At 31.3% G+C, this 14,091-nt stretch overlaps 2 protein-coding genes across 2 annotated transcripts in view; one reads left to right on the top strand and one right to left on the bottom strand.

Annotated features, from left to right (window-relative positions):
• LOC113363882 (tudor domain-containing protein 5-like) overlaps positions 1-13,840 on the bottom strand; it is a gene marked incomplete at its 3' end in the record, with an annotated part of 206,868 nt that extends 193,028 nt beyond the window's left edge. The window contains 1 exon segment of the mRNA XM_026606367.1: positions 13,768-13,840.
• On the top strand, positions 5,499-6,515 carry LOC113391049 (zinc finger protein 816-like). Its single transcript, XM_026627025.1, has one exon. The coding sequence runs from the start codon at positions 5,499-5,501 to the stop codon at positions 6,513-6,515; it is 1,017 nt and encodes a 338-aa protein (XP_026482810.1).
• Positions 13,841-14,091: the final 251 nt, after the last annotated feature.

Genomic DNA, 14,091 nt, shown 5'->3' with positions numbered 1-14,091 from the left:
CTATTTGTCGTAAGGCCGTAATATTTCAGTAAGTTCTATAAGACCATGGTATATATCACTAAAAAAATCCATAAAAATCGGCTTAAATTTTTTTTTCAACAGTTAATTACAAGAAAACGGCTCGGTAGATTTTCACCTAAAACTAATCAGTATCATTCCCAACTAATATCTTTCGAACAGTTTTTGATTTTTTAAAATCGGTTCGGTAGGATGAGCTTAAATGTGGACGAAAAGTTTAACACTTTTTTTCAAATTATAAAGAAACGGCTTGGCAGATCGTCGCCAAGATAGTCCTCACCGAAATACATCAAATGGCTTTTAAATTTCTGAAACCGGTTAAGGCGTTTTTGAGAAAACGTCGATCAAAGATTTCATTTTGACAAATGTCAATAAAACGATACCAATTTTTGCAAACTTTGACGAATTTTTAAAGCTAAACGAGTTGTCGGAGGGCCGTAATATTTTAGTATGACCTAGAAAATCATAAAAATCGTCGAATTGTTTTTTAAAAAACTTTATTACAAGAAAACGGCCCGGCCGATCTTTACCAAAAACTAATCAGCACGATTCCCAACCAATATCTATCGAATGGTTTTTGAATTTTCAGAATCGATTCAGAATTGCGGGCTAAAACGTGGACGAAAAATTTTTCACTTTTTTGCAATTTACAAAGAAACGGCCAGGCCGATCGCCGCACAAAACTCAGAAACGCTAGTCCTCATCGAGATACATCGATCGGCTTTTAAATTTTTGAAATTGGTCCAACCGTTTTGGAGAAAACGTCGATTTACGGCAAAAAATCTGTTCACACACACATACACATACACACACACATACTTTTTCCAAATTTGGTCTCATTCGATTCAGAATGGCTTGAAACGTCGAGAAAACATAAAATTAGCGAGTCGGATTTTTTGATGAAAACATACTTCTCCTTCGGGAAGTTAATAATAAAAATCGACGAAAACATTTTTTTTAAAACTTTATTACAAGAAAGCGGCTCGGCCGATCTCTACCAAAAACTAATCAGCACGATTCCCAACCAATATCTTTCTAACGGTTTTTGAATTTTTAAAATCGATTCAGAATTACGCGCTAAAACGTGGATGAAAAATTTTTTGCCTTTCTGCTATTTATAAAAAAACGGCTTGGCCGATAACACATCGCACAAAACTGACAAACAGTAGTCCTCATCGAGATACATCGAATGGATTTTAAATTTTTGAAATCGGTCCAGCCGTTTTTGAGAAAACGTTCATTTACGGCAAAAAATCTGTTCACACACACGCACGCATACACACACACATACTTTTTCCAAATTTTGTCTCATTCGATTCAGAATGGCTTATAACGTCGAGAAAACATAAAATTATCGAATCGGATTTTTTGAGGAAAACATAAACTTCTTCTTCGGGAAGTTAAAAACGCAACCATTGCTAAAAAATAATTAATACTATCAATCAAACTTCTGTAACAAAAACATTTCAAATTAACCTGCATTGAACACATATGCAGCCATCTCCACACTCTGGAATGTCTGCACAAGTGTGTTTGACGAATATTCTTAGATATTGCAAAAAAAAAATCACTATTCATCCATCATTTTGGCTGGGCCACACCTTGACTAGGAAATACGAAAAATGGGGATATGTAGTGACCGTTAGCACTCATTCAGAACAAACTTAAATAACTGGAATAAATTACGTATATTCTCACAAGAAATATCAATATGTTTACTGTCCTGCGCTAAGGGACGACTTAGTGTCCGGTACTAAGAGACAGACATTTTCGTTCATTTGGTGGTACCTACTAAAATTGTTTAAAATATCTAATAATATTCTACCATTTCACGGATAATAATCAAGTACTACATTTATTTTTAAATGCCACTCAAATGAAATGCATAAATATACTAGAATTACTTCCACTGATATTTGGGTGACGCGGTGATTTTGCGCCTAAAACACCAAACGGTTGCTCCCGCCGTGGCCGTGTGCGTCACAGGCGAGGCTCGGCATATGATCCTGTGTGCCCCCTGCGCCCCTTTCATTTGTATTTTGAAATGGAAAGGTTTATACTCGCTTAAATAATACGTGTTAAATAGAGGGTCCGGCACCAGGTGCCGTCCGGCGTTACGGAACCTCCCCCTAAAGGTTTTATCGCCTAAAAAAATTTGTTAATGACCGGATCAAATAATGGTCCAATTATGGCAGGTCTGAAGAATGTGATGAATAGCATTGGGTCCCATGGGAGCTACAAAAGCTTCTGGCGATTGAACAAACTTTTGTGAAGTCTTGCGTCGTCTTCATGCAACACTATACTTTGATTGTGGGTTAATTCTGACCTCATCTATTGCAGTACATGATTTAGTTTATCCAGCTGAAGACATAAGGCATCGTGGTATGTCATCCTGGAAAAGCTGAAAAACGAACTACTCCTTTAAAATCTCATCAAACATACTGCATCACTCTTTTCTGGCGATTTTCAGCTTTGCGAATGTTTTGAGCAGGTTCTTCTTTTTTGTTTCGTAGGCAATTGCGTGTATTGTACTCTTTACATCCTACTTGACATTTCTAATGACAAATCGCTCCAAAACCTGACAATTTCCAAGACCTTTCAAAGATTAATCGTGGACGCCAGTGTGACGTGTGTGTGACGACACAGGTTTTTTTTCTATGAGAACCATACTTTGAGGTTCAAAGAAAATCCCAGACCTTTTAAGTGATCCTGAATTGTTAAATTTGATAAATTTAAAATCAATGGGATCTCGTGTATTCATAATCACCGGTTTGCATCAACTAATGCCTTTCTCGAAGATTCATCAGCTTCAACCGTACTTCTTGGACGTAGTGCATCCTGGACATCAGAATACCTGTTTTGGCACTGTCAAAAATTAGCAAACCTGTTTTGGCACTGTCAAACGATCAACACGTCATTTACATACACATCGGTCAATTTCATTTTGACTTGAACAGTATTTTTACCTTTTCTATTGCAAAAGAGCAAAATATTTCGAAAATGCTGCTTAATCATTTCCGCATTCAAAGTGGCACCATTCAAAAACTACTGCGTGTAATTGATTAGAATTTTATACACACCAACCTTAAAATATAAGCTAGTTATTATATAATTTTGAAATCATAAAATAACTAGTGGTGTATGGCATCGTGCCTTAAGGCAAATTGCTGGAACTTTCCATACCAAAAATTATTTTTTTAAAAACGATTGATTTTTTTTAAACTTTGAAAAAAAAGATTTTCGAGAAATTTTAAATTTTTGTAAAAAAGACTTTTTTGAAAAATAAAGACTTTTTGAAAACAATACTCTCCTTATTTTTTTTAAATATTTTGAACTGTTTTTCAAAGCAATTGCACTGCTTTAGCAGTATCGAGACGGAATATCGAAGCGCGTAAGCGCCGCGTCGCCATCTCACGGAAAAACGATGTTACGGAACCTGTGTAAACAAAATTTATACGTATTATTAAAACCTCCATAAAATATCTGATAATTTGATGTGCATATGTATAAAGATCATTTTTGATTGCTAAATGGCATTTTTTTAAACTTTCCGAAGGAGAAGTTTATATTTTCATCAAAAAATTCGATTCGCTATTTTATGTTTTCTCGGCGTTTCAAGCCATTCTGAATCGAATGAGACCAAATTGGAACAAGTATGTGTGTGTGTGAACAGATTTTTTGCCGTAAATCGACATTTTCTCAAACGTCCGTAGACTGATTTCAAAAATTTAAAAGCCATTCGATGTATCTCGATGAGGACTATTGTTTGTCAGTTTTGTGCAAAGATCGGCCAAGCTGTTTTTTTATAAATAGCCGAAAAGTGAATAATTTTTCGTCCACGTTTTAGCCCGCAATTCTGAATCAATTTTGAAAATTAAAAAACCCGGGCCGTTTTCTTGTAATAAAGTGTTATAAAAAAAATTTCGACGATTTTTATTATTATTTTTTTTTATGGTAGATACCATAGTCTTCTAGATCATACTAAAATATTACGACCCTACGATAACTCGTTTACCTTTAAAAGTTTGCCAAAGTTTGCAAAAATCAATATAGTTTTTTTGGAAAGTTAGACCTTTCATCGACGTTTGCTCTAAAACTGAACCGATTTCAGAAATTCAAAAGCCATTTGATGTAACTCAATGAGGACTATCGTTTGTCAGTTTTGTGCGACGATCTACCGAGCCGTATCTTTGTAATTTGGAAAAAAGTTTTAAACTTTTCGTCCACATTTAAGCTCATACTACCGAATCAAAAACTGTTCGAAAGATATTTGATGGGAATGATACTGATTAGTTTTAGGTGAAAATCTACCGAGGCGTTTTCTTGTAATTCGTCATTGAAAAAAAAAATTGAGCCGATTTTTATGAAATTTTTTTGATGATATACATCATGGTCTTATACAACTTTACTGAAATATTACGGCCTTACGACAAGTAGTTTAATTTTAAAAATACATCAAAGTTTGAGAAAATGAGTACATTTTTGTCGTTTGTTAAAATGAAAATTAGACTATTTTTTTGGTATAACGATAGAGTACTTGTTAATGAACATATTAAACCATTAAAGTCCTACGGAAACTGGTTCAATTATAAAAATCATTGATTTTTGAAAATTTGCTTTTAGAAAATACTCCGAGTTAACGTGTTCATTCGTTTTCAATTATGTGTAATAAATCCACTCGGAATACTTTCAATCACTCATAAATTAATTTATTTTTTATTGATTAAGTCGATTAATTACACATATTGGGAAGTTCATGTAACTTGTCTGAAGGCAAAATACCAATACCAACTAGTTCACTTTTTTTAGTTACATATATGAAACCGCTAGACCTGCCAAAAATTTAATCAGTTCTTCATCTTGTCAATACAAGTAAAATGTTTTTTGAATTAATAAAATATGACGTTCCGTTCTCTTAAAAACTGAGTTACCATTTTTGGCACTTTTTGCCCCGTATCTTGGGACCGGCTAGTTCTGCCTATGCCAAAAACTAATCAGCACGTCTTCTTATTAATAGGAATCGAATGATTTTTGAATTATTCCAATCGGTTGATCGGCGTTCCTGAAATTGTCGACGAAAATTTGTATCCGCACACACACGCATACATACATCCATTTTTTCTAAGGTATGCCAAAATGTTCAGAAACCTTTGAAACGTAAAGATATATAAATATTTTCATTTTCGATTTTTTGCGATTTCTATAACTTACCCTATGGGAAGTTAATCAAGTGTGATGTTAGGTTCAAAAAATTATAGCTAAATCCGCTGTGGTAAAAAAAACGAAGTGACTTTCCGAACAACCTTATACTTCGAAAAAAAAAATTTACAAAAAATTATTTTTCAGCAGGTGGATCAATGAGCATGAATATAAGTCTGGATAAAAGTCGAACAAACGAATCGAATTCTCACAATCAAATCGAAACTATATATCTGAATGGCGATGATCATATTGATTTTTGTACAAACGATTTATTAAACATGGAAGCACAAATAGATTTGATTAATAATAACATATATAATATTGATCCTAAGTATGCATCGATCATCAAACCTTGTTCGGTTGTATTGGAAGATTGTTTGGAACCTGTACACATTGAACCTGAGATTGATATAAATATAGAAACCACAGTACATGCATGTATTCCCTGTAATGAAACTTATACGACCTTAAAAGATTTAAAAAAACATGTATATACAACGCACGTAAGTGACACAACCACTAAATGTTTCATTTGTGATGTCGAAGTTACAAACATGAACAAAATGACCACGCATATATTGACTCACATGCTTACGGTCATTTATATTTGTGAAATTTGTAGCGCAGTGAAAGAAACTCAGGAAAGTTACGATGAACACATGATTACCCACCGCAAGAAAAATTTTGTGTGTGATGTATGTGGTAAAACTTGTTCATCTCTATATACCTTGTCCAAACACAAAATAGTACATCAGCCAGAAAGATACAAATGCAAGGTATGCAGCAAAATATTTGGTAACACACAGAGCCTCAATCAACACATGCAGATTCACGGGGAAAAGAAATTTGTCTGTGAAATTTGTGATGCTACATTTTACAGAAAACAAGCTTTAAATGTTCACGTGAAGATGCACAGCACAGAACGTGCCTACAAATGCAACTTTTGTTCTAAGACTTATATAACTAGAAGTAATTTGGTATCGCATGCACGAGTTCACGATAAAACAAAACAAAAGAAGTGTGAATACTGTTCGAAAACATTTCTTACAAAACAAGCTCGCCTACAGCATTTGTACAAGTATGAAAATGTCCAACTTCATCAATGTAATTTGTGTAAGAAAGTTTATGAAACTTTAAGTGAATTGAAAACTCACGAGCAGAAGCACAACAGAGATTTGGAAACATTCCAGTGTCGAATATGTGGAGAAGTTTTCAGGTCGAAGGTGAAATTGAGTCATCATAGAGAAGGCTGCAGGGAAAAAAATGATTCTAACTTGGTTGATTTGTCCATATAAGAAATCTGATGAATAAGTTGATTTTATTGTTAGAATTTTTAATATATTTATGTAGAAACGTTCATCTTATTATAAACGGTTATAAGAATTTGTATGATCTCTTCATATCTGTTCTTAAATTTATTGTTTGTGATTCCACAAACAATCTTCTTTCAATATTGTTATCTGTATTTTAAATTGCCCAGCAAAAATCTAACATATGTTTTATTGGTGTGTGTATATTAAATATATATATATATATATATATATATATATATATATATATAATATATGACATGTGTATATTGAATTATATTGCATAACAAACTACCTCCTGCATTATTTATCATAAAGATCGACGGTGTTTTTCTTACAGTTAGACTGTAAAAAAATTATATGAATATTTTATACAATCATTAGTCTTGTTAATATGAACTGATAATATTAATTATATAATAATATATATTATTATGGTAATATACAATATTACTATTTATATTATTTATGAATGAAAAATGTACAAGTTATTAATGTATATCGTCCATATATCGTGTTGTAAATTCTTGATTAAAATATGTAATAAAATTAATATAAATTATGGTTTTTATATTTACAGAATATTTTATTAAATTTTTAACAAGATCTACACGTTTATTTTGTGATTTGGGAACGTAACAATAACGAGACCGTTATGGGGAAGTCCCCTAGTGGCGGAGACCTAAGGTCATAGATAAGGAAATAGATAGAAAACTTAGGGGATATTTCGTAGTCAACGGAATAATTGCACATTACGACGCTAGAGGCGCTAGTGTTCGTAGCAGGCTCCAGAACTTTTTGCAAAATAAAAGTTTCAATACAAGATAATTTTGGTTCATTTAATTGTCGATATATGAGTTTAAACCCATTTATATCTTACTTATATGTAACAAGCCATGCACATGCAATTTATCAATTATACGTATGATACACATGTTTAAATGTTAACTATCTATTATATAAAAATAAGTCGGGTTTTCCTTTCTGACAAAATAACTCCAGAACGCACGAACCAATTTCGACGATTTTGCATTCGTTGAAAAGGTTCGGGCTCCGTGATGTTTATAGCAAAAAAAAATTGAAGAAAGATTTCAACAGAAAAGCGGAGAACAATTTTTCTTTTTCCACATACAGCGCCATCTCTGATACTTAGCATGTACTACAACTAATACTTTTTGAAGTAAAACTTCTTTAGGCGCGATATGGGTGTAAAAATTTTTAGGCGCGACACGGGTGTAAATCCGTACAAATGCAACGAAAATGCCAACGTGTAGTTGAACACTACGACGCCGTAAGCGCTGATGTCGCGAGTATCCACTCCCGTCATGTCATGCGTAAGTCGAGCGCTAAACCCTATATGAACTTGCATTAATTGAATCACGTTTTTTTTACAAAAGTAGAGGTTGCTGTATTATGTCCTCATGGAATAAGACTTTTCTTAGAGAATAAATGTGCCATGGAATATAATAAATTTATATTGAATCTCGTTGAAGACAAAATAATATCTACTGCCACGGATATTTATGTAGGTTGCCATGCGACAGATCAACAATCATACATTCGTCAGCAGTTTCACAAAAATCGGTTATTGATACCGGGGGTTTGCCGTATGAAATAATTTTAGTTCTGAATAAATTTTACATAATAACAACTAATATTGATGTAAGTGATGGCTTAGCTAATGGTTGTGTGGGAAAATTAGTGTGCATAGAACGTGGCGATAATGATGAACTTCTACGTTTATGGTTTGAATTTCCCGGTAAGATAGGTAACAAAATTAGGAAGAAAGCTTCACATCATATTCAAACTCTTAATATCAGTAGGACAGCTGTGCCGATGCTCAGGAGATCTTATTATTATTGATGTTATATGATTATTTAAAGATGATTTTTAAAATTCAAATATGATGTTTTTTTTATTTTTATCTTAATTGCCTACTCATACAATATTAAAAGTTTTACTTCAATCGCGTGTGATCCTTACGCGCACTCTTTTTTGTTTGACTGCTACTCATTTGTTTGACCACTACTCATTGTTCTCTGCTCAGTTAATTTCATGTGACAAACCGGCATTGTGTTCACTGTGAAATTGTGCTAAAAAGTAAAAAAATAAGTTATTCGTTTCCTAACATTTCAATTGGAAACCATCAAATCAATCACGTGTATTGTGCAAGTTTTTATTCAATTTCAGCAGCAGACCATTTTTTTCTTCATCTTTTAATCACCAAACAAAATGTTACATAAAATGAAACCATCTGGTGGTGAAACGGAGTTTGCCCGGTTGTCTAGTTTGATATATAACTGATATCACAAAAACATAATAAAGCTCTAAAGACTTCGTTCAATGAATAGTTTCTTTTTGAAAACATTTTGCATACATTACGATCTTGCTACTAATATCATATCATCTATCTCCACATGAAAATATTCAACAAAATATAAGTAACTCTGCATCACCCGAAATATTCGGCAAAATACCGATAGCATAAAACTGTTAATCGCAAAAAGAATCAAAAACAAGATTAAGATATTAACGTATATCTTTAAGTTATAAGTATATCGTGACAATAATGAAAAAATGTTTAGAGACTACAAACTAAATACAAAACTTAAATGAAAGTCGACACGTCGACACATCGTTTTTTTGTTTTTGACATATGATGTATTCATTGTTTTGCTCGCAGACTAGATCGAATAATTGCGATAGCTGCGCTAACTAGCGTCGTAAGCGCGAGTCATCTAAGCGATCACCGAAATTTCTTAGAAGTTTGCTCCCCCTGCCTGAGGTTATTTACAAATAATACAAAACAATTTTACGAAATGTTTACTAAATTATGATTTATGTTACATAACAAAGTTAGAAATGAAACTAAATTAACAAAACCGATATCTTCCCTAAAAAATTATTAATACTAACAATCAAATTTTGGTATCAAAAAATATGATTTTAAACAGTGACACCTAGTACCGGACATTTCAAAAAAACCTGCATTGATCACATATGCAGCCATTTCCACACTCTGGAATGTCTGCACATGTGTCTTTGACGAATAATCTTAGATATTGGAAAAAAAGTCACTTGTATTTTGAAATGAAAAGATTTATACTTGCCTAAATAATACGTGTTAAATACAGTGTCCGGTACTTGGTGCTGCCCGGCGTTACGGGACTTTCCCCTACATTTAGCACAATTTAGAAAGTTGACGTTACGTTTTTGAGACGCCTGTGTGCCTTCTAGGTTACATAACCGTTAAGTTTGATGTTACATCTGTTACGTTATATTAACATTTTAATTGCATTTTGTGGTTTACTGGGTATTTAATATTCATACTTGAAAATGGTAAATATCAGGATTTCTTATTTTATGTTTATTACTTTTCAAGCCACAATTTTGTGGTACCATTAAATGATATATAATTGGAACAGACCTTTTAAATACCTAAAATGAAAAAAAGTCTGAAATTCTATTTAATATCATACATTATATTTTGTATTATAATATATATATAATATACAATATTCTATTATATTCTTACGAACTATATTAATATTATATTCATACTTCTATCTAGTTACATAAATATATTATATATTATAATAAATATCTTATTATAAATAAGTATGAAAATTTATGTTATTGTTTTAATGTATGCGTTTGTGTCATTTATTAATAATAATCAATAGCTAAAAAGTAATTATTTGTGATTTCATAATATATAGCAAAATTGTTAATCGATTAAATAATAATAAAATTTTAGTCTTAGTTTTATTGTTAGTTCACATATTTGTGAAAGAAGTGTTTGGAATAAATAAATCAATTATAAGTTTTGCAATTTATCCAATAGTTAATAAACATTATTTTTTTACGATTTCAAAATACATGCAACAGTTCAGAATGCCCGATAGTCTGTCATTTTTCCGAAAATTTCATTTTTTCAGAAATGTGCATTTACAACAAATGATAACGCTCGAGAGCTGGAGAGCTATTAAAACATATTCGTGGTGGTTCGGAATTACTCGGGCTCGCTATCGTTCGGTAATCTTTGTGTTCACGGTAAATTCCGTTGTGTGTAGATTCATGAATAAAGTATGTTCTACGACACACGTAGGCCTTAAGGCTTTGACCGTATCTTAAGTTAGTCTATGTAATACGGCGATACAGACAGTACATATTTATCAGTAGATTTAACTTCGTTTTTCAACAAACTCAGAAAATATAATCACATATTAAAGTAATTAGCAACATCATATTTCAATTATCATTGCTCGATGCCCATAACATTTGCCAGCGACTAGGTTTATGCACAGATCGAGAAGATTAGTTATTTAAGGTACAAATGTGTTTCGAGATCAAAATAAAATAAATTGGGACAAACATCATATCAACCATCTACTTCAAAAAAAATAATTTTAAATGTAGAATTAGAATCATCATAGTTCCATTTCTATTTGCACCATCAAAAAGCCAGTCTCTTATTTTAGTTACAAATGTAAATTTCGAGTTAAAAATATAAACTTAAGCTACCACTTCTTCAAGAACAATTTGTCTTACAATTCATTTTATGCAAAAAACCAATGTGAAGACAACATTGGTTCAAAACCTCACTATTCGGGTAACCTGTTTTAGAAATACACCACAAATCAATACAGTTATCTCAAATGATCATCCAAGGTAGCATTTTTAAATCCATGACCAAGTGGAATTATTATATTCAATTCAACTGATGATTAATACTTTTGTCACCAAATAGCTTTTTAAATCAAACAGTTACTTTAGTACAACAGTAAGCCTCGAGTTAAAAAAAAATAAAACAAGACAAATCCTTTATATACAGCCTACTTTAAAAACGTAACTCTCAATAGTTACAATTAGTATGATTATAACTCAATTTGTATTGCTCGATGAATATAAAACCAATTTTTGTAAACCGACAAACCATAGTTGAGACGAAACCTTGGGGCTAGTTTTAACATACAAGAATTATATACAAATTTAAGAGAAAATAATTGAGTAGGTTGTATAGTGGCACATGTAAATTTTGTTGCAGGAGACAATATATATATTTTTGAACCAATCAATTCTTTAACTATCAATAGCATTCAATTTGAATTTTCCTCAGTCTCAAAATTTCTAGGATACAATTACAAAAAAACCTAAACTGGGACAATCATATTCATTCCATACTTGTACCTAAGTTAACCAAAACCTGTTTCATGTTGAGAATTCTTAAATCAAAAGTTAGTTTAAAATTGCCTTCTTTCAATTTATTATTCTAATTTCTATTCGCATCTCGCTTATGGAATACAATTCTGGGGATTCTCATCATCCTTAAAGGATATATTCAAAATACAGAAAAGAGCATTAAGAATAATTTTTTCCCTCAGTTCCTTATCCTCATGTAGGAATCTTTTCCGACAATATAACATTCTCACTGTTCCCTGTATATTTTTGCTAATTACGTTGTCATTCATAAAGAATAATCCTGAACGCTTCAACCTATCCTCCATGTTAAATTCCTATTATAAAACAAGAAATTTGACTATAAAAGGACCAACTTTTAAACTTGAAACATCTTTTAATACCATAAACGGAAGAGGAGTATAGCTTTTTAATCTACTCCCACTACGTATTAGGAAACTGAATGATCGTCAATTTCATAATACTATTGTTAAACTTTTAAAAGCTCAAAGTTTCTACGATACTTCTGAGTTTGCCAATTTCGATATCAAACATTATTTTGATAATGAAATGCCTACTGTTACTAATTAATACTTCTTTTTGCAACAGTTACAATTTTTTCCCCTTTCAATACCTTTGCTAATTTTTATTCTAAATTATTTTTACCATTTTCCTACTTTAAGTATTTTATCATTACAATTATTTTCATATTGTATATTCTTTTTTGATACTGCTCTTAATTTTTATTTTCCAGATATGATACTCAACTAAAAATTGCATAACGGATATTTCAAGGATTTTTTTACCATAAGAAGACTCTCAAGATCTACAACAATTAAACTATTTGAATTTTATTACATTTTTTTTTTTCTTCAAGTTATTGTATTAGATATTACTAATGTTAGGCGTAATATTGTTTAATAGTTGTATTTTACTATACTTAATTCAATTAGGATAATTTATTTTCTGTAATTATTAAATTTATTCCTGTATCCGTAAATATAAATAAATAAATAAATAAATAATGTGAAGACAACATTGGTTCAAAACCTCACTAATCGGATAACTTATTTCAGAAATATACTAATATTTCAATACAGTTTTATCAAATGATCATCCGAGGCAGCATTTTTAAAGCCATGACCAAGTGGAATTATTATATTCAATTCAATTGATTATTAGAATGACTATAGTTCAATTATCATTGCTCGATGAATAATACTTTTGTCACCGAATAGTTTTCAAAGTCAAATTGTTACTTTGGTACAAAAGTTAGTCTCAAGTTAAAAACTAAACTAAGATAAATACTTTATCTACAGCCCACTTTGAAAACATAATCCTGAATAGTTACGATTAGTATAGCTCAATTTATATTACTCTATGAATATTACATTTGTCATTGACTAACTTCTTGTACAGATTGAGAAGTCATTCAATTATTTTAGTTACAAATGCAAGTCTAAAATTGAAACTATAAACTAAAGAAACCACTTCTTCGAGAACAATTTGTGTAACCATTCATTTTATGTAAAAAACCAATGTGAAGGCAACATTGTTCAAAACCTAACTAATCGGATAACTCATTTCAGAAATATACTAATAAATCAATATAGTTTTATCAAAATATCATACAAGAACGCATTTTTAAAGCAATGATTAAGTGGAATTACTATATTCAATTCAATTGTTTATTAGAATCATTGTAGTTCAATTATGTTTGCTCGATTAATGTTGCATTTGTCATCGACAAGGTTCTTGCACAAATCGAGAAGTCATTCAGCCTAGTTACAAAAGTAAGTCTCGAGGTAAATATATAAACTAAAATAAAACACCAATCTAGAACAATCTAAAAAAGCAATTGAGAGACCAATTCCAAAAACCACACCCTTCAGATATGTCATCGTAAGATGATCATAAGTTATACGTAAGAAGTTAAACAAGTAAATCTCAACAAAAGTAAATCGCAAGTATACTTAATAAGTATAATCATGACAAATCAATGAGATGTAGTAAAATAATCATTTTGTAAAACAGAAAAGTTTTAAAATTAATAACTTACATGCCATAAATCCACAAACACAAAGTGGCGTTGTCAAATTGCATTGCCATCCAAGGGGGACCTTCGAAATCCTTTCTTTACTTGTGCCCAAATCGTTTTGGAAAATACAATCCCAATTATCCATTACCACACAATTATTGATATAATAATAAATCCAATTCAATATTTAACTTGTCTTTGCACTGTCACAAAATTTTAAAAGCACAAATTAATATTTATAATTCTTGTCAAGTTAGGTTAGTGTGCAATTGTGAAATACTAAACTGTCACTATACGATTTGCACAAAATTTTGTATAAATCACTTTTTTAACAAGAGAGTTTAT

This window comes from Ctenocephalides felis, unplaced genomic scaffold (genome assembly GCF_003426905.1).
Source record: "Ctenocephalides felis isolate EL2017-DRISC unplaced genomic scaffold, ASM342690v1 CF-g0.4_SCAFFOLD_00845, whole genome shotgun sequence".
Taxonomy (NCBI): Eukaryota; Metazoa; Arthropoda; class Insecta; order Siphonaptera; family Pulicidae; genus Ctenocephalides; species Ctenocephalides felis.
This window is presented reverse-complemented; position numbering and strand designations above follow the sequence as displayed.

Coding starts and splice junctions, on each gene's coding strand:
- LOC113391049 (XM_026627025.1), top strand. CDS start 5,499: ATGGAAGCACAAATAGATTTGATTAATAATAACATATATAATATTGAT.